Source organism: Sapajus apella, unplaced genomic scaffold (genome assembly GCF_009761245.1).
Source record: "Sapajus apella isolate SASKATOON/1434 unplaced genomic scaffold, GSC_monkey_1.0 scaffold33, whole genome shotgun sequence".
In the NCBI taxonomy this organism is placed as follows: domain Eukaryota; kingdom Metazoa; phylum Chordata; class Mammalia; order Primates; family Cebidae; genus Sapajus; species Sapajus apella.
Genome location: NW_022436973.1, coordinates 1509573 through 1536781, shown reverse-complemented (window position 1 = coordinate 1536781; position 27209 = coordinate 1509573). Strand labels below are relative to the sequence as shown.

Below are 27209 nucleotides of genomic sequence, written 5' to 3'. Positions count from 1 at the left end.
CAAAAAAAAAAAAAAAAAAAAAAAAAAGGGCGGGCCATCCTGGAGGGGGTGGGGGTAGGGAATCCCTGCTGAGTGCTAAACATCACTTGCATTGTCATGGAATGGGAGAAATGATTTCCCAACACTTGGAGAGAAGGCTGAGTATGGAAGGATGCCTGGATGAACTGCTCAGGATAGATGAGAGACCCCCAAGGGGCAACCCAAAACAGGTCTGGGATATTGCTGTGTTTGGGCCCTGCAGAGTAAGTCTTGCAAGTCTGAGGCCAGAGCTGAACTGCTCTAGCCAGTGGACTAGATGTTATGTGCAATGACCAGGATTCTGTGCCCTCTGTCCTTCCCTCACTTAGCACACTGTCTCTACTTCAAATCAATAATGGCTGTTTGTTTTAGGGATTACTAAGGTATTGGCCTGCCTGGGATATCTGCCCGTGGAACAATGGGTCTGGCATTTGCCCAATGACTTGAGGCAAGACCTGGAGCTTCCTTGCTTTCTCATACCTGGTTCTCCGCTCCTGTTGCCCAGGTGGAATCCTGACAGTGGTCTTGGGATAAAGGGCTAAACTCTGGCTTTACCTTACTTAGTGATTCATGTCCAGGCCTCTTAGACCAATCAATGTTCCCACAGCTCTGACCATGTGGCCTCCAGGTGTGGATCGATCTGGTATGCCTGAGCTATGTTCTAGGACAGTGCTTCTCAAGGTTAAACATGCATGCAAATCACTCAGAGATCTCGTTAAATTGCAGGCTGTCATTCACTATGTCTGGGTGAGGTCCAAGACCCTGCATTTATAACAAGTTCCCAGGTGAAACCAATGCTGCTGGTTTCCAGACCACAAATTTTTTTTTTTTTTTTTGAGACAGAGTCTTGCTCTGTTACCCAGGCTGGAGTGCAGTGGTATAATCTTGGCTCACTGCAACCTCCACCTCCCTGGTTCAAGCAATTCTCCTGCCTCAGCCTCCTGAGTAGCTGGGATTACAGGCATGCGCCACAACGCCTGGCTAATTTGTTTTGTACTTTTAGTAGAGATGGGGTTTCACCATGTTGGTCAGCTGCAGACCACACTTTTAGTAGTAAGAGTCTATTGAAAACATACTGAGAGAACCTGAGTGCCTCCAGGGATAAAGCAGTATGAAATTGATACCTCTTTGTATAAATTTGTCTCCATTCACAACTTGGATGAGAACTGAGTAAGACCTCAGTTAAAAAACATAATCACAGTTAAAAACAAGCACCAGCAATCCCTGAGTGCATAGTTGCTCATGGCTATGCATTTTGTGTTCTGTAACAGATTCTGCAGCTTCCTAGAGAAGCAGACAATGAAAGCGCACAGACAAATCAGTTGTCCTGATGAAAACCCCACAAATGTGCACGGAGCCACTGAAGTTGGTGGGTTACTATATGGACTAAATGTTTTCATCCCTCCAAAGATCCGTGCTGTAATCTTAACCCCCAGTGTGATGGTATTAGGAAATTGGGACTTTGGAAGAAGATTAGGTCATGAGCATAGAGGCCTCGTGAATGGGATTAGAGCTCTTATAAGAAGAAACACGTAGGGCCGAGTGTGGTGGCTCACACCTGTAATCCCAGCAATTTGGAAGACCGAGGTGGGAGAACTGCTAGAGCCCAGGAGTTGAAGATCAGCCTGGGCAACATAGTGAGACCCTCTCTATAAAAAATAAAAAAAAGAAATATGAGACCCTGCTTCTTCTACTTTCTACCATGTGAATATGGAACAAGAAGGTGGCTGTCTGCAAGTCAGGAAGTGAGCCCTCCCCAGACACTGGATTCACGGGAAGCTTGATATTGGACTTCTCAGCCCCCAGCAATGTAATAAATAAATGTCTGTCATTTAAGCTACCCAATCTATGGAAATTTGTTATAACAACCAAAACTGACTAAGATAGTCACTGAGTCTGCTATTTGTTCATACCTGAAATTCATCTTTGATTTGGCTGGAGTTCGTCTGGGGGTCCAGCCTGCTGATATTGTAGTAGAGAGAGCGGAATTCACACACAGGGATGGCAGTGTTGCCACAGAGGCACGCTTCAAGGATGGCATCGTGTACAAACACATATTGCTCCTGCAAAGGCAGGGAAGACGGAATGGGGTGCCAGGTAAGAATAGCGGCCTGAGATTTTGCTATCCATATTTAGTGTTGTGGCTATGAAGAATAGACATGATTTATCAATATGTATAAATTACACATGTACACATTGTATGAAATTACAATTAAAATGCATAATGCATACATATTGCTTTGTGCCTGGATACATAGTAATTTCTCAATAAATAATGGCTATTCAACAAATATTTGTTTAAAATCTATGATGTAATAGATACTGGGATTAGGAGTGGGGATATGAAAATATTGTTCCTTTCATGAAGGATTAATAATCAGCGGAGGGAGAGAAAACATTAAGAGGCACAGGATAATGATATTTTAGAGTGCTGACTATATGTCAGGAATTCTCTCTTAGGCACTTAGGCAGAATTCTTACTTTTCCTACTGTAACCCAAAGGTTTCCATGTTTCCTAGGGATCACCTGAGCTATGGTGGGTCTTGTTTCTTATTTAAGATGGAATAGCATAGTCACTGATAAAATTAGAAACTTCTAGACATGCTGTAGCAAGCACTTTTGGTATCCACTCCATTGTCTCCTCAGCTTTCACCTTTACCTAAGGAAGGCTGCTCGCTGCAAACACCTGGGATTCTCTGCTGAAGGCAGAGAGGATACTTGGGCTGTGTGGAAAGTAACCCTGAAGCAATGACAGATGGAGAATTGAGGATAGAAATCTAAGTTCCCTCTCCATTTAGGTGGAATCACTTGGACACGCATGTTCCACACTCCCATAGTTCCCCAGCAGAACAGGGCTCCAGTTGTCTACAGGGTTCGACAGCTTGCTAAAGTAGGCTTTGTTTGTTTCCTTCCATGCTCTGCCTCACTTTCCCACTCACCAGCCAGTGTGTCTTGGGATCACCTTCCAAGAAAATTATCTGCCCGCAAATCTTTGTCTCACAATCTGCTCCTAAAGCATATGTCCTGTCTTCTCCCATCTCAGTTCTTTGTACCTGCTGTTCTCTCCTCCTGAAAATCCACTCCCTCTTTTCTATACCTTTCATGTTCCATTCTTTCTGGAAAGCCATTTGTTAAGCCACCAGGCAGAAGTCGGTGTTACTTTTAGGGCCTAGATAAATGTTTGAGTGATCTTTTTCTGCAGAACTTGGTCAGTTTGTCTATAAAGAGTGCTTATCCAGATGCTCTGTGATGCATCTGCATTTGAATATGTCTCCCCCTATGTCTGACTCCAACCAGCAAGCCTGCCTTCTGCATGCATGAACCAGGGAACAGATAAAGCAGTCTTCTTGGCTTTAACACTAGAAGCCTGAAGACTGGCCTGTGTAAGAGTAAGCTCAGAGCCTATGTGTGTAAACTAATCAGTGATGGTATTCACTGCAGAGTCAGAGGGGCTAGCCGTGCCAAAGCCACGGGTCACTTCCCTTTGCAGGATTGATGATGTGCACAGTTCCTTATCTGTCCCAGCTCTGATTGCCCAGGCATCCACAACCTTCACTAGAACAGAAGATGGGCTCATTACAGGAATGATAAGCCAAGGCACAGAGTGGGATAGACAGAAAAAAACTGGTTAGTGAGTTTGTGGTTCTGGCGAAAAAGCTGGAATCTTTGGGGTCCCATGGACCTAAGTTCTGCCACAGTCTGGTAGGTCTGTGAGGTCTTAGGGACACAATTTCTTCTTCACTGATAAAATGGATATAATACTAGGAGCTACACCATAGCTGTAGGAGTAGAAAAAATATCGTGTATAGGACAAATGTATGCTGCCTGGCTCACAGTAGGTACACAACAATAAAGATTAATTCCTCTCATTACTCCTAGGTCTTGGGCTCTCTAACTGCACAGAGAGGTACCTGAAGGTCTGCTTCTCCCTTGAGGCCAGGGGCTGTATATTATGTCTCTTGAAATCCCAGCACCCAGCTTAAGTACTCAATGACTTTGTTGATTAAACCATTCCCTGCAGTGACTGTACCATCTCTTGGCACGTAGTAGTCACTGAATAAATGCCAGTCCTTCTCTTTCCTTCGCTCATTTCACCCAAGGCAAGAATGCCATTCAAATAATCCCCGAAATTTGTCATTCTGTCCCTGCTTGGGTGCCCTCAGAGATGGAGAAGTCACCGCCATTCACTGGTAGAACTCCCTGCACTGTAGCCCTCCAGGGCTGGCTGGTGTACCCTAGCTTCCACAGTGGTCTCGCCATAGTAAGCCACGTGTTTATTTCCTCCTCCTTCCATCACACCCAGGTCCCTTTCAATAGGAGGCCCCCACCTGTAGGTCTCTCAGTTCTATCATGTTTCTCCTTGGCCAGGGCTACAGGTGACTGTCTTTGTCACCTAGGACTCACCTCTGTCTGCACCAGGTTGACCCTCTGGGCCCGAAGCTCACGCACGCAGTTGAAGATGTCCACCACCCCTTCATTCTCCGCCATGTCAAGCATGGTGTCAATGGCAATGAAGCAGCCAGTCCGCCCGGCCCCAGCACTGGAAGAGAGGTATGGTCTGTGTTAGGTACCTAGGTAGAGGCACCTGCCCTGGGGAGGCCCCTAGCATTCAGCCCTATCCCCAAGGGTCCCGTTGAGAGTCAGTATGCTGCATAGTCAGACAGAACTCTCTGATTCTCAACATTCCTGGGAGATCTTGAGTAAGCAACTAAACGTAGATTAAGCCCCAGCGGTCTCCTTTGTAAAATGAGAGAGTAGTTCTTGTCTCTGAGGGCTATTTTATCAGGACTGACTTATTTGGATGTAGTCATTTGGCAAACATTTATTCAGTGCTTACAAAATGCCATTGTTCTACGTGCTTTATAAATGTTACCTATAGATTTCCCTATGAGGTTATTAAGAAGTTTCTCATCCCATTTTATAGGTGAGAAAACAGGCACAGAAGGCTTACCTTGCCTAAATGAGGTCACACAGCTTTGAAGAGGTAGAGCTGGAACTTTTACCCAGGCGGTCTGGCTCTAGATTCCATGTTCCCACATTTCCTTTCTTAATATTTATAGTTTGTAATGCATGCTCAAACCATACATATACATGCAGTTTCCTGGTGGGATGGATGAAATAATACATCTTTATAGTATAAAACAGCCAGCTCAGCTCCTGGCATGCTGGACATGCATTACAGACATGTCTTTCCTATTTTCTTCCCTTCTTTTCTCCTCTTTTTTCTTCTTTAGCAAATGGGTTGACGGAAGCAAAGAAGGAGGAGAGAGAACAGACGGCAGGCGAATGACAGGACAGAAACTAGAGTCCTCTTAGCTGTCCCCAAGGCAGAGAGTGGCTGGCAAAGCGCCATGTTCAAAACCCGGCCTCTGGCTCCACCTGCAGCTGTTTAAGCAAGAGCGTCATCAAACTGGAGCAGCTGGTCATCCAGAGACCCTTGGTCATCGAACTGGAGCAGCTGACCATGCGGACACCCTTGTCAAGGATTAAGTTTCCTGATACATACTTGACTTGTGGTCACTAATGGCTTCTTTAGAAGGATCTCAAACCAAGAACAAAATAGCAAGGGAACTCAATGAGACTCTATGGGTCACGGCCAGCCCTTTCTATATCAGTGCTGACCAAGGGGCACACAGGACATGTGCCTTGCACATGTGCAGTTTTGGAAGGGAAGGCTGGGCGGCTTGTCGAGGAGGCCCCCTTCCACTGCGTTTTCACATCTTAAATTTCTCATGGAAACAAATGTGTTTGTCGAACAATGGGGATGTCAAAAGAAATACAAAGAGGAAGAGAGATGGAACGAGATGAAAAGCAATATTGGCTGATTATAAATCCCAAGAGCACAAGCCAGTCTCAACCAGTCTATAAGAATCTGCAAAGTAAACCCGCTGGAAGCAGAGTTTTCATTCATGGTAAATTTCATGGTTTGAATAGAGTGAAGTCTGACTTATGTTTGCTTCAGAACCTAGTCCCAAAAATCCAGATGCAGAGACTTAAGAGGCTTGGCCTGAGTGTCTGAGAGGGAGTATAAGGGGTCACTCATCTGTTTTTCTCTTCAATGTTCATACTCAACATATAAAGAACCAGGACAATCTGGTTTTGGACTTTGGAACTATTAGTGGTGACCAAGTTGCCTAGTGTCTGTTAGCTTCAGATTTCTGATGCATTTAACATACCTCCCTACAGGGTCCCTGTGAAGATAGAGCTGTGTTTATTTCAGCATCACACAGTAATTCCACACAGGATATCTGAAGAGACCCCTGGGATTATGTCCTGGCTCTATTACTTACTAGCTGTGTGACCTCAGGCAAATGACTTAACCTCTCTGGGTTTCAATACTCATCTATAAAATGATGTTGATAATAATGAATAGATCCACTTTACAGCATTAATAGCACAATATGTATAAATTACATGAAATTACAATTAAAATGCATAATGCATACAAATTGCTTTGTGCCTGGATACACAGTAATTTCTCAATAATGGCTATCATATTCAACAAATATTTATTGAAAATCTATCATGCAGTAGATGCTGGGATTAAGAGTGGGAATATGAAAACATTGTTCCTTTCCTGAAGGATTAATAATCTAGGGAGGGACAGAAAACATTAAGAGGCAGAGAATAATGAGATTTTAGAGTGCTGACTATATGTCAGGAATTTTCTCTTAGGCACTTAGCATCCTTAGCCAACCCATGTGTTCATAATTTTCAGAACAGCTCCAGGAATGGGTACCACTCTGCTCAGATGCCTTAAGATGACCTGCTATGGAGATGCATACCACATAGGACCATCATGCACAGAGGGCCTGATCAACATTTGCTATTGCCTTTCTTTCTCCCGAACCCTTGCTCTGGGTTCTCTTTGGGATATGGAGATGGGGGAGTTAATGTTCTATTGTCCTTGGATTGCTATGAGATATAAAGCGGAGCATACATGCAAAACGCTTAGAGAGTCCACGGGCTGTGATGAGGGTTACCTGCTCATCCTCTCTTGCCTTGTCTGTGAAATGGGGCTGTGTAGCTACTACTGCTGGGAAGATAAATGGATGCGGGATGAGGAGGGAGCTGGCTCTGAGACATCCACACTTATGGAGTCTTCCTGGATCTCTTGACTGACACATCCCTGCCAGGGCAGGGATGTGATAACTCAAGCATCCAGGGTCTGAAAAGAGGGGCTGGCCCAAGGTCATATTGGAAGAGAGAGGCATTGGGAAGGAGGGGGATGCCAGCTGGTTGGCCTTCAGGTCAGGAAGTCCATCCTCCTTCCATTCTGGACGCCCTTGACATGATACTTCACCTCCATTCGGGAGGACTGAAAGACGGGCCACTCATTCTCAATCTGACTTTCTAGGTCAGAGCTGAAAATATCCCTTCTCCATAATAAGGTGGAACCTGGTGCTGTCCAGTTCTCTCTATGAGGGACCCTGCAGGCCGGCAATTGATTTTGAAAATAATAGAAACGAAAAGAAGCATGCTTCCACCAAGGCACCCTGCTGCCATGTCAAGGAGCTGAGGGCGAGTGTCTGGGGAAAAGCAGATTAAATATCCCCACTCTGTGTTTACCTTCTCAGCGCTTCAGTTTTTGTATCTGTAAAATGGGAATGATAATAATGCCCATCTCTTAAGACTGGACGAGAAGTAAATTAAATCATGTGGGTATAGTGCACTTGACAGACATAGCAGATGCTGCCCGTGTTCAGCCTGCCTCCCTGATGACCACTGTTTCCAGGCACCAGCAGTAACAATGGCTACTACTGCTATTACTCTTGTTGGGTGACCTTGCCACCAAGTCTCATCAGAAAGCACTGGGCATGGGGGACACAGGAAGAGGAGTCTTTAAGAGTAAAACCACTTGAAAAGATAACATGTGCCTCCCAAGAAAACCAAGGTGCAGAGGCACACTTGGGTAGGTGGAGGACCTTTGACTTACCTGCAGTGGACCACGATGGGCCCGGCTTCGGGGGGATTGAGGAACTTGACCTGGCGGACGAAGCCCAGGAGGCCAGTGGCATAGCAGGGAACGCCGTGGTCAGGCCAGCTGGTGAAGTGGAAGAGGCGGAGCTCCCGGATCTCATGGTAGCCTTTCTGAGGAGAGAAGAGGCCCCTATTCTTCCAGCTGCTGCCCTCACATACCCAGCCCGGCAATATGTGGAGCCACAGCCGCTGCGCTGAGGAACGTCCAGCAGGGACAGCGCCCTCGCAGGGTTAACAGGTGTTTCTGCATAGAGCAATCTGTGATCAGTTACATTTGGGAAACGTGGGATTGAGAAAATGAAATCGATGGCTTTAGCACAGGATGCGTCAGAGCCTTGAGGGTGCTCATACACACTCTGAACGCCCAAGAGGGCCATAGGGGACTCTAGGGGACCTTCTTCGACCAGTGTTTATAGGAGGTATATTGAGTAGAAGGGATTCAAAGAAATGTGAGCCTTGAAGACTGAGTCCAAATTGTTTCCTCTGGAATCTGAGGCCTTTCAGTGATTGAGGTCTGATGTCCCACAGTTCTGGCCTTGACTGTGCTAGTCTGCGTGGCTCTCAAAGTTTATAAAACTTAGTAGGCTTCTAGATAAATTAGATTCTTAGAATGATTAGGTAAGATGCAAAACAAACAAAAGCAGAGTTTCTCTGACTGATGGAGGCAGAGTGGGACCTGGAGCTCAGAGCCGTTCCCCTTCCCTTTGACACCCCGCCCCCAGCCCTCACAGAGACACACTCCAGGCCCAGTCGTGGTTTTCTGAGTATTCCATGGTCAGGTCACACTTCTAAGCCTTTGCTTAGACAGTTCCTGCTACCTACTATTTTTCTACTTAGGAATCTCCTGCAGATACCCAGAGAGCACTGAATAGGAAGAGTCTGTTTGATTGTTCATTCTTTCAGTTAAAAATCATTCACCAAGTGTGACCTGTGCCCAGCTTTGTGCTAGGTACTAGGAAGGTGAGAATAAAAGCCACAGCTCCTATCCCTGGAACAGCTCATGGCCTTGTCAGGGAGGCAGATGCCCAAGTGGGTAATTCTATTGAAGTGTGCCAAGGAGTGCCTGCTAACCTGATCTGTGGAGAGGAAAAATCAGAGAAGGCTTTCTGGAGGAGGCGATGCTTAACCTGAATCTTGAAACAAGTAGTGAAAATAAAAGCTAACATTAACTAAGCATTTACTCTGTACCAGTCACTCTTCTGAACACTTCAATGTCCTAACTTATTTAATCTTGATATCAATCCCTGTAATTTTATCTCCATTTAATGGAGCAGGAAACCGAGGCTAAGGCAAGGTTAAGTGACACACCCAAGGTCACAGTACAGCTCATGAGTTGTAAAGGAATGATGTGAACCCTGGCTGTCTCCCTCCAAAGTCTGCACTCTTAATCATTATAATATACTGATATGTGAGTATTACCCAGTTGACGGGAGGAAAGGAAGGGAATCCAAGGCAGGGGGACAGCATGGGCACAGGTTTGGGGACAGGGCTTAGCATGGCATGTGCAGAGAATCACTAGCAACCCAGGGCAATGCTAGAGGCAAGCAGAAGACAGGCCATGGGGGACCACAGGACTGGGGGTGTAGGAGAATGGACGAGAGCTGGATCCCAGAAGGCCCTGAATCTACATTAGCGCCTTTCGACTTTATCTCAAAGGCATTGGGAAGCTACAGGGAGATTATACCGATGGTTCGACAGAAGAGGAAGTGCATCATTAGACTTGCATTTCAGGAGGTTGCATCCTGCTACATGAAGGATGGATTGAGGTGGGTGTATTGGGGGTTGCAGAGAGAGCACTATTGCTGCCCACTCAGATCCCCATCACCGGCCCAGTGTGCTCCTCGCCAGATGCTCTGAGTCTCGTGGCTGCACACAGCTCACACTTACCCTCTTGTGAAGGGAACTGTTCTCAGCTGAAGAGGAACCCTCTCCCCTGGGATGTGGCAGCATCCTTCAGTGACTGATAGTAGAGGGAGAGTGATCAACTGGCTTGCTACTTGCCTAGTCTGCCCAGGACTGAGGGGTTCCCTGGTACACAGGACTTACAGTGAAAAAACCAGTAATGTTCTGGAAGAACCAGAAAAATTGTTTACCCTAATGGGGGCACCCGAGGCCTCTTTGCCTCAAGGTTGGACCAAGTGTGCAGTACCATTCATGTTCCAAGGCTCCCATGGGGTCAGGTGGAAGCAAGTCTGCTGAGGCCACATCCCCACCCAGCTCCTTTCCCCACCCTGTCCTGCCTCTCTCCCTGCCTCCCCCCTGCAAACCCTCCCTCAACACATGAGCCGGGGCACCAAAACCCCTGCTGCTTCTGGCTCTGCTTCCAGGAAACCCAAACTAACATAAGGGCAGGACTAGAGGCAAACAGTCCTGTTAGGAGGAAGAAACCAGAAGCCCAGATTAAGGCAGTGATGGATGAGCTGAAGTGAGAGAGGAGAAAGCTTCAAGAATACTTGGACTTTTTTTCATGCCATCCTCCAAATCAATTCAGTCCCAGAAGCCCTCCTTTGAGCTCCTCCCACCTGTGCTATGCTTATTTATCAAGGATCCTCTCTCCCCAGTGCGATTGTGCTGTCTTCAAGGGCAGACTGCACTCCCTGTTTATTATTCCCAGGTTCCCAGCTCAGGAACCGATTTTGAGCTAAAATTGTAGGTGATGTTTGCCGAGTGTCTGCTCAAGTGCTGTGAAGAGGGTGGCTAAGCCCAGTTAATGCTCAGAAGCCCTTGGGGTCCCTTAAGGTTCCCTGTGGGTCAGCTCTAGGCTAGACTTCTCTGGAGCCTCTGCCCTTGCTTGGCGTCTTCCCTTGCCTCTCCTGCTTCCCACTCTCTTTTAGGAATTTCTTCTGGGAGAGCTCCCTTGACATACCTTGTGTACCTGAATCCTTGCCTCAGGCTCTGCTTCTGAACAATCTGACCTAAGGCAACATCCAAGTACCTGATGGTTTCCCCTCCTGTTAGTGGAGGGAGTTCACAGGCTTCCTGACTTTTTCACCCAAGACTGAAGATTCAGATGAAAAAGACCCTGAGACTTTAGGAGTCTGGAGGTTTGAGGGGGAGCTGCCAGGAGCAAACAGAATGTCGTGGGCCACTCTGTATGCTGGAACAGTACCGTGTGCATCGCAGGCTCTAGTCTGCAGAGCAACCTGCTTTGGCCCTTGCAAGGACTTGTCCAAGCCTCGAGGGCTCAACTCTCAAAGCACATAAGTCCCCAGCGCTTCTGCATCCTCAGGCCTGTGGCCACATTGTCTATTAAAGTGGTTGCTTTTAGAGAAATGGAACCTAGGCTGTAATGGAAAGAGAAATGTGTTACAGGGGCCAAAGTGTGAATCCTGGTTCTACCAACCTTGCCGCTGGGCAACTATGGACAACTGATTTAAATTCTTGGTGTCTCAGTTTCTTCACCTGTGAAATGGGGATAATAATAGCACTTACCTTATAGGGTTGTTGGGAGGACTGAGTTACTCTACGCAAAGCATTTAGAAAAGTACCTGGTTTAGTACGTGCTCAGTAAATGTCAGCTATCACTATGATATAATAGCAATGGCAGAACAGCAATGATTACATAGCAAATTATAAATGTATCTATTATTATTTGCAATCACATTCTTGCTCACCATGCTTGTACAGCCCTGGCGTCCTTTCAATGTCTACACCAGCATTTCTCAACCTGGACAATACTGATGCCTTGGGCTGGATATCCTTCGTTGTTGGGGGATGTCCTGTGCACTGTGGAATATTTGTAAGCATCTCTAGCCTCTACATGCTAGGTGCCAATAATATCCTAACCCTCCTCCCCTAAGTTGTGACAACCAAAAGTGTTGCCAGACATTTTACAAATATTCTTTGGGGGATCAAAACGCCCCTGGTTGAGACCACAGGCCGTGAACAGGTCGAGATCGTTCTTCCCCTCCAGACTGCATGTTTTTTCCCTTTGGCTGAGGTAGCTCTTCCTTCCTTTCTACCCTTCACTGGTTCCTCCTCCTTCATTCTCTGCCCAGAAGAGGCTCTCTCCTGCCACCCCATCCTCCTGTTTATTTCTATCTCCATCCTTTGCATATTCCTGTGTGGCTTTTGTCACAGTGTGTTATTTCATTGATTTGCTTATTGAATTCAGTTTGTCCCACCTACTAGATGTGGCATCTATGGTAGCAGAATCCATGTCTACCTTGATTGCTGATATATTGCTGGTGCCACGCATGGGGCTGGACATAGAACAGACCCTCAGTCACCATGTGCTCTGGCTGAACAAACAAGCCAGTTCTCATGGTGGACAAGCTGCCCAAAGCCGCTGGGAAGCTTACCTTCTGGACTGTGAAGGTGCGTATGACGTATTCTGCCAGGGGCTCTGTTTCAATCAGGGTGACTTTAATGTCTCCGTAGACCTCCGTGTCATCTGGCCAGTATCGCACACACTTCACCTGCAGCCAAGTGAGAGACAGAGACAGAGCAGAGACGAGGATGCATAAGCACGCGGCTGAGTGTGAGCAGCCGTCCCATCTGGTCGTCCCATTCAAATAAACCCAAGGGTGACTTTGGTGGCATTTCAGTCCATAGGATTCACAGCTGGCCAGGGATCAGCAAGCTGCGCAGAGCCAAGCTCACTCCCAGAGGCACTGGGGCCATTAGAAATAATTGTAGTACCTTCTTTTGCAAAGCTCCTTGTAATTTTCCAAGGCATTATCACACTAAGTGATCAAATAGAGCAAGGTGAGATAGGTGGGTGTTATTATCCCCACTTTACAGATGAAAATAAAACTCAAGTTCAGAGGTTTGGTGACTTGTCCAAGGTCAGGTGGCCAGGCTGGGGACTGACCGAGTCCCCTTTCTGCTCTGTCAGCGTGGAGCAGCTGCGTGCTATCAGCTGAACAAAGATGAGAATAAAAGGTGGGAAATAGGAGGTGGAAGCAGAAGTGGTTGGGAGGGGACATCATTCAGAGGTGGCAATTGGGGGTCTGGAAGGAGAAAGGCTCTTAGTTGGGAAAAGGATGGTAGGTGCTGGGTTCCAAGGGAAGATGCGCAACTCCTCTCTGACCCTGGACGCGAGCAAGCCATTCCCCAGTCGACTCTTTAAGTCACACTCATGGATGAAAAAGAGATCATGGTTTTCCCCTTAAAAGAACAAAAGCGTGATTACCATTCCGGGGGACGCCGCACGGCCTAGAGTGGCATTTCCCACAGTGTGTTCCGCTGGGTGCTAATAGGTGTTAGGTAAAAAAACAAGAAACAAAAAAAGGTTTTGTGGTCAAATGAGTTTGGGAAATGCTGTATTACACAGTTAAATAGGCAGCTTTGCTACAGGACTACTCAGCTTCTTTCGCATGCTAGTGCTAATGTGTTCTGTGTTTTGCAACTCTCCAAAAGGGGCATAGAGGATGCAGCATTTCCCAAACGTATTTAACCATGGAACCCTCTTCTCACTAACCATCCTGCAGACTAGCATCCCATGGAACCCACTTGGGGAAATACTGGTATAGTGCAACAGGGCCTGGGGGGCCAATGGATTCATTGCTTGGTCCTAACAAACACTCAGTATCTGGGGAGCCCCAGAAAGTGCTGAAACCTCTCTGAGCCTCAGCTTCCTATCAGTAATGATAGCTAACATGTACTGACGGTGTACTATGTCTATCACAGCTCACAAATTCTTCTGCTAATACTTTACAGGTATTATTTTAATGACTTTTCAAAACAACGTTACGAAGTAGATACTATTATCCCCATTTTGCAGACGAGGAAGCGTAGGAAGACTAAGAAAATTGCCCAAGGTTAACGGTTGGTAAGGGATGGCGCCAGGATGCAAACCCAGGACACCTGAATAATAACTAGGAATGTGGGCTCCTATGATTGTTGAAAGTTGCAGTAATGTACAAGTTCTGGCACAGGGTTTGGCACTAGCAGGAGTTCCTCTAAGAGATTGCTTTCCTCCCCAAATCCAATTTAGATTTATGGTCTATTCATCAAGGGAATCTGTTTCCAATGTGGGATATATTATAGAACAGGCTAGAATTTGGCTCCAAATCCCTGAATCCTGGGCTGGCCTTTTTGTCCACAGTAGCCACACCCTGGGCCTGGGTCCCTGGGGAACCGTCTGAGTGGGGTGGCCATAAGCACTGGAATGAGAGTCACGTGTCAGATTTTGTGCCTGGGTTTTGGCTGAGTGACTCCAGGTTAGGCACTCTGCCCCTTCAGGTCTATTTCCTCATCTGTAAAATTGAGTAATGGACTAGATAAGGATGGACTCACGGATAAAGTCTCACCTGGTCCTAAATTCCCATTCGGCCCTGAGATGTCCATGCCCCTTTATTAGATTTCAAAAACTCAGATTTTCTCCTTCCCATTATCAGAGGCCAGAATTCATCTTTATGAATTATCTCTTTTTTACCCAAACAAAAACTTACCTGCCCACTTTTCAGTTAGTTCACATGATGTGTGGAGAGCCCTTTTAATTCTGGTGTTTGTACGCCTTGCCTTTAAACTCAGCAGCCCACCCACATGCCACAGTTAACCAAGTAGGCAAAAGCAAGCTGGGAATAGCAGTCCCATTTCTAAGCCCCGGGACTAGTTAAGGACGAACCTCAGAGAGAGTTGAGATGGAGCAGAGCAGGAGATCAAGATCTGAGAGCCCTGAAGAACATCAAGATTTAGAGGTCAGAGGAAGAAGAGCAGGGAGCAAAGGGTTGGATGCCACTGAGGTTGAGTAAGATGGGAAGACAGAATTGGAGACTGGATTCGTCGACATGAAGGAGGATGCGAGTGATACTGACGATATCACTGTTGGTGGGATGGAGGGAGGAGCTACGCTGGGGTGGGTAGAAGAGAACATGAGTGAAGAAACAGAGCCTTTCTGTGAGTCTTTAAAGTTTGGCAGAAAAGCAGGAACAAGAAAATGCTTTTTATTTACCTTTTCCTTTCTTTTTAAGATGGGAGGTGCTGGGCATGTTTGTATGCTAAAGGGAACAATTTGGCAATGAGAAAGAGACTTATTTTGCAAGTGAGAAAGGGAAAAATGAAAGAAAAAAAATTAAGTAGAATCTGTGATCCGGGCACTAGGCTTGCCTTTGGAAGGGCAGAGACATGGTTGCTGTTGTGTTAGGCTGAGCCATAAGAAACAGTTGATATTTGACCATTTGGGTCAACAAAAACAGCCATTTCTTATAGTTGAACCTGACAGCAGAGGGGAAGAACAAGAGCATGGCTGTAGATACAAGTAGGATTGTAGCTTTGTGGTGTGACGATGAGGGAGTACATGACTGATGGTTTTAACTTCCTCAAAATATGAGATGACATCATCGACGGAGAGTGAGGGTGGAAAAAGGGATGAAGGGGATTTGAAGGGAAAGGACGTTGCTTGAATGTGGAAGAGGAGTGATGACACCTCCCTTGTAGGTCGCTGTGAGGGTGAAATATTGACTAGGAGGCACTTAGCACAATGCACGGAACAGAGAGATGTTCAAGAGTGCACCTCCAGCATTCTCTGCCCAGGCAAGTGCAGGAGAGGCTTACCCTGCCCACTTCCACCAGGTTTGTGACCATGACGATGCTGGCGGAGTTCTCCTGCCAGATCATTCTCCAGAAGTCCTTTACGGTCTCCTGCATTGGACCTGCCAACAGAGAAGCCAGTGAGGTTAGAGAGCGCAAGTGCAAAGAAGCAGCTGAGAAGGTCTGTCCCTCTGGTTGGTCAAGTCTCCACACCAGTGAGCAGGAGGGAGGCCGTGTGATCCTCGTTAAGATACCAAGTATCTGAGACATGGGCCTGAGATATGTTGAGCCTGATGGGGCCAGATCAGGGTATGGATAGGGAAAGCCTCATGCCAAGCTCTCACAATCTGCAACGTCTCCTTTCCCTTTTGTCCTCCTCCTGCTCAGACCCTTCCTACCAACTCCACCCATCACCTTATCAGGACTGTATTATGGCTTAAGGGGAGTTTTCAAAAACTGGGCTCCAGAACTTCCATGAAGGACAGGAAGGCAATTGGGGTGTGGGGTGGAGAGAGCTGCTGGGTGCCAGATGCTGAGAACAAAAACAGGAGATGCCTGATTTTGAGCTTGACAAATGCTGGAGGCATTCCTCTAGAGCCTGAACAGAAAGAAAGAAAGAAAAAAAAAAGAAAAAAAAAAAAAAGACAAGGAGCAGAAAATAGGCTCTGACAGTCCAAAGCAATTTCCTCAGAAATTACTCTTTCAATGTCCTGGGCCTTCGTCATTTTTAAAATTACAAAAGTAATATGTGTGTTTGATATAAAAGTTTGAATACCATTTTTCTATATTTATATGTATATGTGTGTATTACTGTAATAAGCATCAGACCTATTATATGCATTTTCTGATACTCTTAAAAGTTCTTACCAAGTATAATAGTTTTAATAGCTGCAAGGTTTTCTATAATGTGGTGGTAACACACTTTATGTAACCAACGTACCAATTGTTGGGCATTTAAGATTTTTCACTTTTTTTTCCCATTATGGATAACACCGTGAAGAATGTTCTTATATGCGTCATTGTCTCTATATATAATTATCTGCAGGACTTTTTTTTCCAGAAGGGTTTGAAAGGTATGATCATGCTTAAGCCTTCTGAAAACGCACTGCCAAGTTGCTTTCTAGGGCAACCAGCTGCATCTCTGCTACAGACACGCACCCATCATGGAGATAAGGCCCCATCAGCTCCGGCCCTGGCAGGTGTTGATGGCACCTGCTCGGGCCTCTCCCTCCTGACCATTTCCAAGTAACAGCTCCTTCCTCTGTCACTCATGGGCCTTTTTCCTATAGCGAAAATTGTCACCATTTTCCTTCCCAAATAAACAAATGAACAATTTCAAAGACCTCTACCTCTGTGGCTTCTTTGCTGGTGGAAACTCATTCCTCTCCTCCAGGGCTGTTAAGTGAAATGGAGTGTTGGAGTAACAGATACAGGACAGAAGGACAAGCCTTGCAGTTAAGAGAACCCTTTCCCCTGGCACCCTTGAAGCCTCTCTGAGGCACTAGGAGGAGGGAGGGCACTTACCTTGAGTTGCAATGTAGTGCCGCGGTCGATGGTATCCCTGGATAACAGGAGAAAAGCACTGTGAAGGGTCTCTTGTCAAAGCTTGCAAACAGCACAATATTAATAAACATCCTCTCCAAGACATTATTTTCTCATAGGCAAAATGGAAACAGCATCAGTTATTCCCAGAGAAGTGGCAAAGGTTAAATAAGATATTGCACATAAAGTGCGTAGTAAGTCACTAAATGCTAGCTCTTCCTATGGTTACTTGTGAGGTGTCTACACAGGCTTGCCTTGGAACCAGTGGCACTGGGAGCAAAGATTGGATGGGCATCACTTATCCTTATACACCCAAAAAGAGGCAGAGAAGGCGTTTTTAGGTTTATGGGGAGCATCAACCACCAAAAAGTCTTTCCTGAGCCATGATTATGTGAAGTACACTGTGCAAGACCCTATGGGATACCCAGAGAAGAAAAAAAGCAAGAAAACAACGTAATTGTCGGCTCCTTGCATTAGTAACCATTAGAAAAAGACAATTGAGAAGTATCCCACATTGATTCTCTGTGCCAACATTCTTGGGCTTGGAATTGAAGTCCCAGGTACAGAGAGGACCTTACACAGGTGTGACCTGGGAGACCCATAAAGCTACCTGCTAATCCAAAGACCAGTTTCTAATTTCTGTGTATATTTCAGAGCACTCTAGCAGCCTGCTGTACTCTGGTGGGGAGTACCCTGCTGCCTCATAACCTTAATCACTGGAGGAGATGTTGAAGGTGACTCCTTGTTTGCCTGGGCATGTCATACATGGAGTGTCCTCTTTCCAGTTACAGTCATATTGAGGAGAAGTCCTAGTTTTGGAGATAGACAGATCTGCATGTAGTGCCGAACACTGAATACAATTAGTATTTGTTAAATAAATACATGAGTAAATGAATGAATAGATGAATAAAGTTTTTAAAGAACACAGATGCCAGTTATGGAGACTATCAATGGAGAGATTGTTCACAGTCCTGAAATCCACTCAACTTTTATGGTTAACCATGCCCAGAGAAAGTACATCCTAAAGTTTGATGTCTTTGTCTTAGATGTTGCTGACCAGTCTTTTTGTCCTGCTGAGGTGGATGAACTGCCTTGAGGCCTCCTCCTTCAGGAAATAGAACTGCCATCTGTATGGCTTATGGTGCCGCAGATGGGGCATCTCTAAAGTTCTAGACCCACTTTCAGATTCAAAGACAAGTTTCTAAATCCCTTGTACATTTCTCCACCTTTGTATTTCACATGCTCAATAGCTATTTTGTAGGCACCTTCCAATTGCTGGGCCTGCTCTGGAGTTGGAGGTTGGCACCAATCCAGGGACAATGTCATGACCAGAACTGCTGGATTAACCACAGAGCAATCAGCAGCCCCACTTAAACTCTGTGCTTGAGCAATCATATGTACTCAGTGAGGTTGTTGGCTTCTTAAGGACAGACACTCCCTACTTTGCTTAAAAATTCTTTTTTCCCACAGAGCTCAGCACAGTGTGAGACTCACAGCAAATACCCAATAAACAAGCTGTTGACCAACCAGCTAGACAGGCAACATAGCATGGTGGTTATGTGTACCATGGACTCTGAAACCCAGACGCCTGGGTTTGAATCCTGGCTCTGTCCCTTCTAGGCTGTGTGGTCTGGGACAAGCTACTTAGCCTCTTTGTACCCGAGTTTTAAAACTCACAATAGCAAAGATATGAACTCAACCTACATGTCCATCTCAATGGAGGACTGAATAATGAAAATGTTATACACACACACACACACACATAGTATTCCATATGTAGATAGATATAGTATATGTACATATATACACACACATCATGGAATACTACTAAGCCATAAAAAATAACAAAAATCATGACTTTTGAAGCAACATAGATACATGGATAGACCTGGAGGCCATTATCTAAAACAAACAAAAAAGCCCCCTCAGAAACAGAAAGTCAAATACCGCAACTTACAGTGGGAGCTAAGTGTGCATATATGGATGCAGAGTGTGGAATAGTAGACGCTGGTGACTCAGAAGGGTGGGAGGGTAGGAGGGCGGTGAGGGATGAGAAATAATGTAAGAGGAGCCATGTATACTATTCAGGTGATGGTTACACCAAAAGCCCAGACATCAGCACTGTGCAATACATCAATGTAACAAAACACCTGTACCCCCTAAATCTATAAAATTAAAAAAAAATAATGGGCATAATGGTATTTACATCATAGTGTTGTTGTTCAGATGAAATGAGTTGATATGCAACAGTTACGATGTGCCAGGAACTATTCTAAGATTTAACATGTACGTCTTTGCTATTGTTATTTTATTGTTTATTTGGCAAACATTTATTTACTGAGTGCCTATCAAGGCTAAAAGTATATGCGGGCCTCTCAGAGGATACTGGGATGATGAGATCTCCTTTCTGTTAATGAAATAATGAACCCTTCCCTGTGACACAAGAGGGAGGAAGACCTATCTTTTCCTCCAAGTGAAGTGGACAGGGCTGCACAGGCTAAAAGAAAGAATTAAACTCAAGGGTTTTTTCAGTAGTTTTGGGAATAGAAGATAATCTCCTAGATCCTGGAAAGATGCGGTTTCTCAAGTCTACTCTCTTTTACCATCCCCATCACTCATTCCCACAGCCCTCGTCGTCCCTGGCTGAGGCCACAGCATCAACCTGCAGCTGGCCTCCCGGCCTCCAGTTTTGCTCTGTAGCCTTGCTGCTTCCTAACCCCATGAGCTTCCTCTTGCACACTACCCTGCTTATAAGCCTGCAGCAGCACCCTATTGCCTGCATGGTAATGACCAGATGCCTTAGCTTGGGACTAGTCATCTGTCTCCATCCTTATCTCCAGCCTCACCTCCAGTTGTCCCTCTATGCCCACTCCGACAACCCCACATATCCTGTGTTTCAGCCTCACCAAGCTGCTCTTGAAATATGCTCTCCTCTGGGATGCACAGCTGACTTCTTCCTCCTGAGTGGCCCAGTAGAGCTTTGTATATGCTCAGTGAATACAATTCCATATAGAGTAGCAATTTTTTTTGGACTTTTCTCCTCCTGGGCCATGGCACATGCCACCCAGAGCTGGGTGCAGTTTTCAGCCGTCTGGTTGGTGAAATGCATGCATGAATGTTTTTGAGCTGAAGTTGGAGCATCCTCTTAATGCTTAGGCTGGAAGAAAAAGAGACCCTGGAGGAAGCTGTGATTTGGAAGCTTCTAATGTACTTGAAATTCAGTGAGATAACATTCTGAGCAAGAGATTCACATTTTAATTGTAGAGTTAAATGGCTTGGATTCTCTATTTTGTGAATTCATTTGTTTGCACAGTCATTCACTGTCAATCAACAGGTATTAATTAAGCACCTACTATGATATACAAGGCACTGGAAATACAAAAATGAACCAGACGAATGTGGACTTTGCTTCTGAACAACTTGCAGACATCAGCAGACTGGGGTAAAGGCTACTAATGGGAAGATGTCGGGACTCTGTGGAGCACCCATGGGAATTGAACAGCCAAGGAGGTCACCTCAGAGGAGGTGGTGGTTGATTGTCTCCCTAAGCCTGGTTTGGGCATCTTGACACTTCTTGTCACTTCCATTTCATCCCCTCAGTGATATTCCCAGTTTCTCTACCATTCTTTCATTGTCCACTGGCTCTTACCCTTCTTCAGAGACAGGGATCACATGTCCATCCAGAGGCCTTAGCACTCACCCTTCCCTGTGCCTGCTATGTCTGCCCCAGGTAACTGAGTGGCTTGCTCTCTCACTCCATCCAGGCATCTGCTCAGCTGTCAATCACTTCTGCGGAGAGTTCATCTCTGACTACCCCATCAGCTTCTTTCCACTTTTCTCGCTTACTTTTTTTTAGATAACTTATCACCAAGTAGCATACTATTCTTTATTTATTTACATGATTATTGTCTGTCTCCCCCAGCTGAATGGGAGCTCCATGAAGCCAGGGCTGTGTATCTGGCTTGCTCATGGCCGTGTTCCTAGCATCTAGAAGTCAGCCCGGGCCACCGGCCTTGAAAAATTCACACTGACTGAATGCATGCATGCTGTATGCCTGTCCCCACACTGCATCTGAGTAAAGAGACCCTCCTTGGCTTCTAAAAACCCACGCAGTCCCCAAAGAGAAAACATTCTAACCACGAGACTCCTCAGCAAAGGAGATAAAAGGAAATGTACTGCTCAATTGGGGCTCCTCTGGGGATTCGCCAACAGTGAGTATAGAAAACTTCCTAACCTTAAAAGAACTTTGAGTTCATTTAAGTCCCACCTACACAGCACGCAGATCGACTGCAAACCAGCACTGGGCCTGCCTCCATCTGTCTGTGAGCAATGGGAAAGAGGTTTGCATCCAAAACGCATTTATCTCACTCTGCACTCATGCATCTGTTACTTACTGGGGACCCAGATACGATATTTATTTCCAGACTGGTAATTTATAACAGATTTAAGTGGCCAATACATTTTCGGGTGTGCAAACAAACGTACTAGCGGGATGGTTCAGACAGTAACAGACCACGGCCTCCGGAGGCAGAGACAGGGCTGGCCCCATTCAGCTCATTATCCCAATGGAGTTATTTTAATGAATCGTCAAGATCCAATTGTGGAAAAATGATTCTAGCGTGGGCAGTTAGCTCTTTAGGGAGCCAGGAAGGATTCTGGCTAGGGCGGAGACCAGGGTGATGGAGTGAGGGCCTAGTTAGCTGTCTGGAGTATTGTTTTGCCAGAGACCCCAGGAATTTTAACTTTGCTGGAGTATATAGTTGGTTCACAATTAATGGAGTTCCTCCACTCTTCACTCTATAGTGGTAACTGTGCCAGGAGTTGCTTGTGGCTGGTTATCTTCCCTTTGTCCCTCCATTTCCCTTTCTTTCCACGGTCTGCTCTGTATGGGTCGCACCATGCACTCCCATTGCTTTCTGCTTCAAATTGAGTTTAGTCAATGGGGAACAAAAGCAGGAGCTCAGAGGCCAGGAGGAGGATGGGGCATATATTCTTCTAGATTCCTCCCTGCCAGGTCACCATGGCTTGCTTGACCTCATTGCTCAATCAAGGGCTTCAGTTCTTGAAGGTCAGCTCTCTCTCAAAGCTACTCCCTTCCCTTGTCTGGGTCTAGGGCTGGTAAGGGCTCCCTACTATTGCCAGCCTAGAGATACTACATCCTAACCTACTGGTTTCTCTTCATCCTGTTCACATCTGTATTAAACTATCCTTGGTTACCCACTTTGAGGAAGCCTATGTTTCTTTTTGAGAGCATGACAGATACTTTACATCAGTTATCACACACTTGTGGGGTTGCACCATTATCTCATATCATAGATATAATAATAGGTAAGTGAGTTACCCAAGATCACAAAGCTAGTAATCCAAAAGACCTAGATTCAACAGTCAGGCCTTCAACAAAGACCAAATTCATGACTCTATCAGCCCTTGAGTCTAACCACTGAGATTCACCCCAGAGTTCAATATCCCTTAATAAGACAGCATGAACAGAAGACATTTGCCCTGTTTGCAGAACCTATTCTTACAGAGAGAAGAAGGACGTTGTGGTGTGTCCTAAGTGGGCAGAGAATTGAAGTTCAGTTGTGTGACCTTGGACAGTGCTCTTAACCTGGACCTCTGGTTTCCTGTTTTTAAAGGCTTGAAATATGCCTTGTAATGATAAAACAGGAAAGAAATCAGAGGCATAATTAGCACTGGTATTGTACAGATTAACTTGCATTTAAAGCAGTTTCATTTGTTGCCTGTAAAATACTAAAGTGTATCTTGGCCCTGACTGTAGTCAGATGCTCATTCAACTTCGGATTGAGTGCCTATCTAGAAAAATGACTTTTGCTGGGGGATTCTAGTCAAATAATGAATGCCAGATACAGAGACTCAGGCAGGCAAGATCCTGTGTGGGCCGTGGCCCTTAGGGTCACATCCACCCAGCCACAGACAAGGTCAAGGAGAAATGGATGGAATCACTTCAGCCTGCATCAACACAGGCTGACTCAGTCCTTGCTGTGTGTTGGCTACAAGGTGGTGTCTGGGAGTGGGTGGGAAGGGGAAGGAGAAAGAATGCTGTAACTGGGAGCCATTCAGGTCTGGTTCCCATTCCGGTTCTGCCACTGACCAGCTGCATGGCCTGGGACATATTTGTAATTCATCTAAACCTCGGCCCACCCCATCTAGAGAATGGGAATGTTAACAGCTACCCTGAAGGGTTGTTAAGAAGTTTTGATAAGCTGACTTACTTAAGCCATCCATCATAGGACCTTAGAGTGACTCATGAAGAACCAACTGGTGTTGCCATTGCTCACTGTGGTTATTAAAGACAGCAGGGTATGGTGGGAGAGGTGCTCTTGACTCAGGTTTCTGTTCCCTCCTCCCCTACCTCCTAGCAGTATAGTTTTGGACAAGTTATATAACCTTAAGAGAGCCAGCTTACTCATCTGGAAACGGGTAGTAATGACACTTTACCTTGTGAAGTTGTGATACTAGTTAAGGTGATGTTGGTATATGAAAGGCGATCAGTAATTCTTAGGTTACTATAAACCTGTCTTGCCTGGTGGCTCTAGGTCATCTTCCAAGGCAGGACTGAGACATCACCTCCTCCAGGGAGCCTTCACTGGCTACTTCCCTTTCCCCACCAACCTGAAGCTTCCATTTTCCTTTACAGTCCCACAGCCCCTACTCTGTGAAGGTCCATTTTGTTATCTGACTTCCTCACCAGACTTGAGTCTCTTTTAGGTTACAGACCTGGTCTTAAAAGTCAATATTTTCCCATATACAGTGGACGGTCTGCTCTTTGTTTGTGAATTGAATACTGGACGTATGAGGAACAGGCTGCTGGCATGACGAGTGCATGCTCAGAGTGCCTTGCTCTGGGCTGGAGAAAAGCTATTCAGAACTGGCATCTCCTGTGAACTTTCTTGGAAGGGTCATGGCGGCAGAGATGGTGTCCATCTTCAACTCCACTGAAGTTCCAGCCCCAGTTCTTGGCCATGTAGTAAGCCCTTTGTTAATTAGGGTGGAGTTAGGGAAACAAAAACTGCTCTAGGTGTTTCCGACAGAGGTAATTCAGTACAGGGAGTTGGTTACACAAGTGATGGAGGAGCCAAGATGCCAGGGAACAGTGGGGCAACCCAGAGATCAGGGTCAGCAGGAGGCTGCAACCACCCTTAGAACTAGTGGGTTAACGGGAAACAGAGAAATGACCAGAGTCCAGGAGCTGGGGCTGACTGGCAGGAGATGGGCCTATGGCAGGTCTGCTTGAGGAAAGATGGAGCCACAGACAGGATACAGGCACTGCTGGAGCTGCTGCCCAAGGAAGGGAGTGAGACAGAGAATACACTGTCCTTCCATTATCCTCCAGTCTATCTGTCTGTCTGCCTGTCTTTCTCTGTCTGTCTCTCTCTCTCTCTCTCTCTCTCTCTCTCTCACACACACACACATACCCCTGCAATGCAAAGCAGAACAGGCAAGGACAAGGAATAGATCTGAAGGCAAACAGTCAAATGACCAGTAAAAGGCTCACTAAGTATTTGTTGAATTAATAACTCATCTGGCTTAGTCTAGATTAAGGGGCAATTCACAAACTACACCACCATACTTTACAGCTTATCTATAAATACATTTCAGAGAATGGGAACCAATATGAATCCCTTGCCATTCTTCAAGACCCATGGACTGTGAGCCGAGGTCTTGAGATGCATGGCTTGAATCAGTGACATTGGGATGTCCTTCTGACCCCGGCAGCCACGTTCTTGCTTTGCAAACTTTCTCACTTTCGTGCATACTCTTCCTGGCTCCTGTCTGAGTTCAGTCCCTGCCCCAGTCATCTCTGGAATACTGAAGCAGCCTCTTTCCTTACTGGTTGTAGTTGTCTTAATTCCAGAATTTCTTCCCTCTGATCTATCTTATCCTTGGTAGCAGATAAATCATCCCAAAGCTCAGTTCTGAGCTGGTCACTTCCTTGATAAAACATTTTTAATATTTCCTCTTGTCTATGGGATAAAGTCCCACTTCCTAAGTCTAAGCATTCAATCATCACTGATGTAGCCCCAACAGTATTTTCCACGATTCCTGTTTCATATTCTCTGCTCTTCTCAAGCGGAGCTGCTACATTTCTCCTTTCCAGTTGCTCCACCTTGGCTTGTGCTATTCTCTCTAACCAGAGACCCCTCTTCACTCTTTTTGATTTTTAATCACACCTTTGCATGCTTGAAGCTTTGATTTACATCCTATTTTGCATTCCTGATGGGAGAATTGATATTTTTCCCTACCTCTGAATCTCTGCAGCATGTTATCTGTACTTATGACACTTAACCACTTTCTGCTTTGCCCTGGAATTACTGATATGCACGTTATCTCCCTGCAAAGGTTTTAGAGGGTAGAGACCATGGTATTTTTAGCATTATGGTTCCCATAGCATCTAGTATACAGTTTACAGCAGGCACTTCAAAATTTTTGTTGCATAAATGGTCGTGCGTTTATGTGGATGAAGGAATGGATCAACAGACATCCGTACAAATGAATAAATGGGGTGAATAAGACTATCACTTATTCTGAGGTCCCATAGAGTAGGCTACTACAGCCAGCCCGAAAGAGGATGCCGTGTTAGATGGACAGTCACCTTGGGTTATACTAGTTACACATATCATGGAGGATCCAGATTGCTCTGGAAGGGCCACCTTCTGGAGGGGAGTTTGGGGTAAACCACAGATTTTGAGTCTGCAAAAGCTAGCCCCAGACCCTGGCTTCCCAGCCCCATGAAGACACTCACGTCAATGTAGTTGGCATTGATGTAGTCAGAGTGCGGGTCTCCATCCAGTACCAGCAGCCTCACCCGGGAATGGTCGTCTGCAGAGAAAGCAGAAATCAAGGGGATGGTTGATAAGAGGCCTTAGGGTGAGGAGGCAGTTACGTCCTCCTTTAGAGCTACTGTTTATTAGTGACTGCATATCAGGCATCACGCTACTCTCTCATTTAACCCTCAACACCACCCTCAGTTACTATTCCCATTTATAGAAGAGGAAGTGGAGGCTCAGGGAGGTAAGCACTTCTCCTTTTTCTACTTTCCCTTCTGATTTTGTCATTAGCTAACTGGATTAGTCACCTGCTTAAGTCTTAGTGATTTAATCATTAAAACAGGGATGGAAATACCTGCTTCGTAGAACAATGTGAGAGAGACCATATAAAAATGCTCAGGACAGGAGAGTGTTGCATCTGGATTAATATACTCCATTTTCATGTTGGTTAAAAACAGCAAGTTTACCTATCTTCCACACATGCACACATTGCTTTTCTTTTGCCCCTTGGAGTACTGTTGCAAATAGATTGTATTTATCCATATATTGTTATCAATACTATTATTAAAGTGAGGCTGACTAAATCATTATTAAAGAGGCCATCAATAACTAAACTTTGTGTTATAGAGGATACCTTTTCAAACACAACCTAGACATAAACAAGATTTGCAGGCTTTATTTTATAGCATGCTTACTTCAAATAACACCAAATAAAAACCATTAAAAGAAAACTAGTACAGCAGAAGAATCAAGATAATCCTTTACAATTAATTAAGTGAGCTCTGACATGCTAATAGACACACACAGTGAAACAATGGTTGGGTCTGATTGGAAGGAGGGGCCCTGCTTTGCTATCCGGGTCACTGTGCACATATCGTTGTGCAGTCACTGCATTCTAATTCACCTTCCTCTAGGGCAGGAATGGGGTCCCTAGGAACTGGGCTAGGGAGCTCTTGAAATCCCCAAGGGTTTTCTGGGAGTTGAGGAGGAGGAGGTCAGGTTGGCTTACCCTGTTAGAATTATACAGCACTCTGAAGTTTACAAGGCACATTTATTGCAACTAACCAAGACTCCCTTGAGAACTGGGACATTATGTCTTACTTCCTGTTCCATCTTCCGCACCTTCAAAGGGTCCTGACATACAGCAGGTACTCTATAAGTACATGGAAAATGTATAATTGGATGACTTCATTGGGTTCTCAAGTGACCCTGTGGGAAAGAAGTAGGATGGGTTCTGTTAGCCCCTGGTTACAAATGAGGAAACTGAGGCCCCAGAAAGCCTGACTGGCCACATGGCCAGTGAATGGTGAAGCAGAGAAGAGTGAAGTACTCTTAACTCTGGGTTCAGTGGCTCCTGCTTCCAAAGGGGGTGTAAGCACAATGTTAGAAATCACTTCAAATATA

The 27209-nt window shown here is 45.6% G+C and overlaps 1 protein-coding gene across 13 annotated transcripts in view; it reads right to left on the bottom strand.

Annotated features, from left to right (window-relative positions):
* The window catches only part of PTPRT (protein tyrosine phosphatase receptor type T), a 1128767-nt gene that overhangs the window by 30156 nt on the left and 1071402 nt on the right, over positions 1–27209 (bottom strand). For 7 of the 13 annotated variants that reach the window (XM_032295649.1, XM_032295655.1, XM_032295650.1 and 4 more), the window contains 8 exons: positions 25781–25857; positions 16999–17035; positions 15499–15596; positions 13133–13192; positions 12300–12416; positions 7955–8109; positions 4423–4558; positions 1932–2081 (listed from right to left, as the gene is read on the bottom strand). In XM_032295649.1, coding sequence (XP_032151540.1) covers positions 1932–2081; positions 4423–4558; positions 7955–8109; positions 12300–12416; positions 13133–13192; positions 15499–15596; positions 16999–17035; positions 25781–25857 — 830 coding nt within the window. The remainder of the gene's footprint in view (positions 1–1931; positions 2082–4422; positions 4559–7954; positions 8110–12299; positions 12417–13132; positions 13193–15498; positions 15597–16998; positions 17036–25780; positions 25858–27209) is intronic. The other 6 variants (XM_032295654.1, XM_032295656.1, XM_032295658.1 and 3 more) reach the window with 1 other exon arrangement.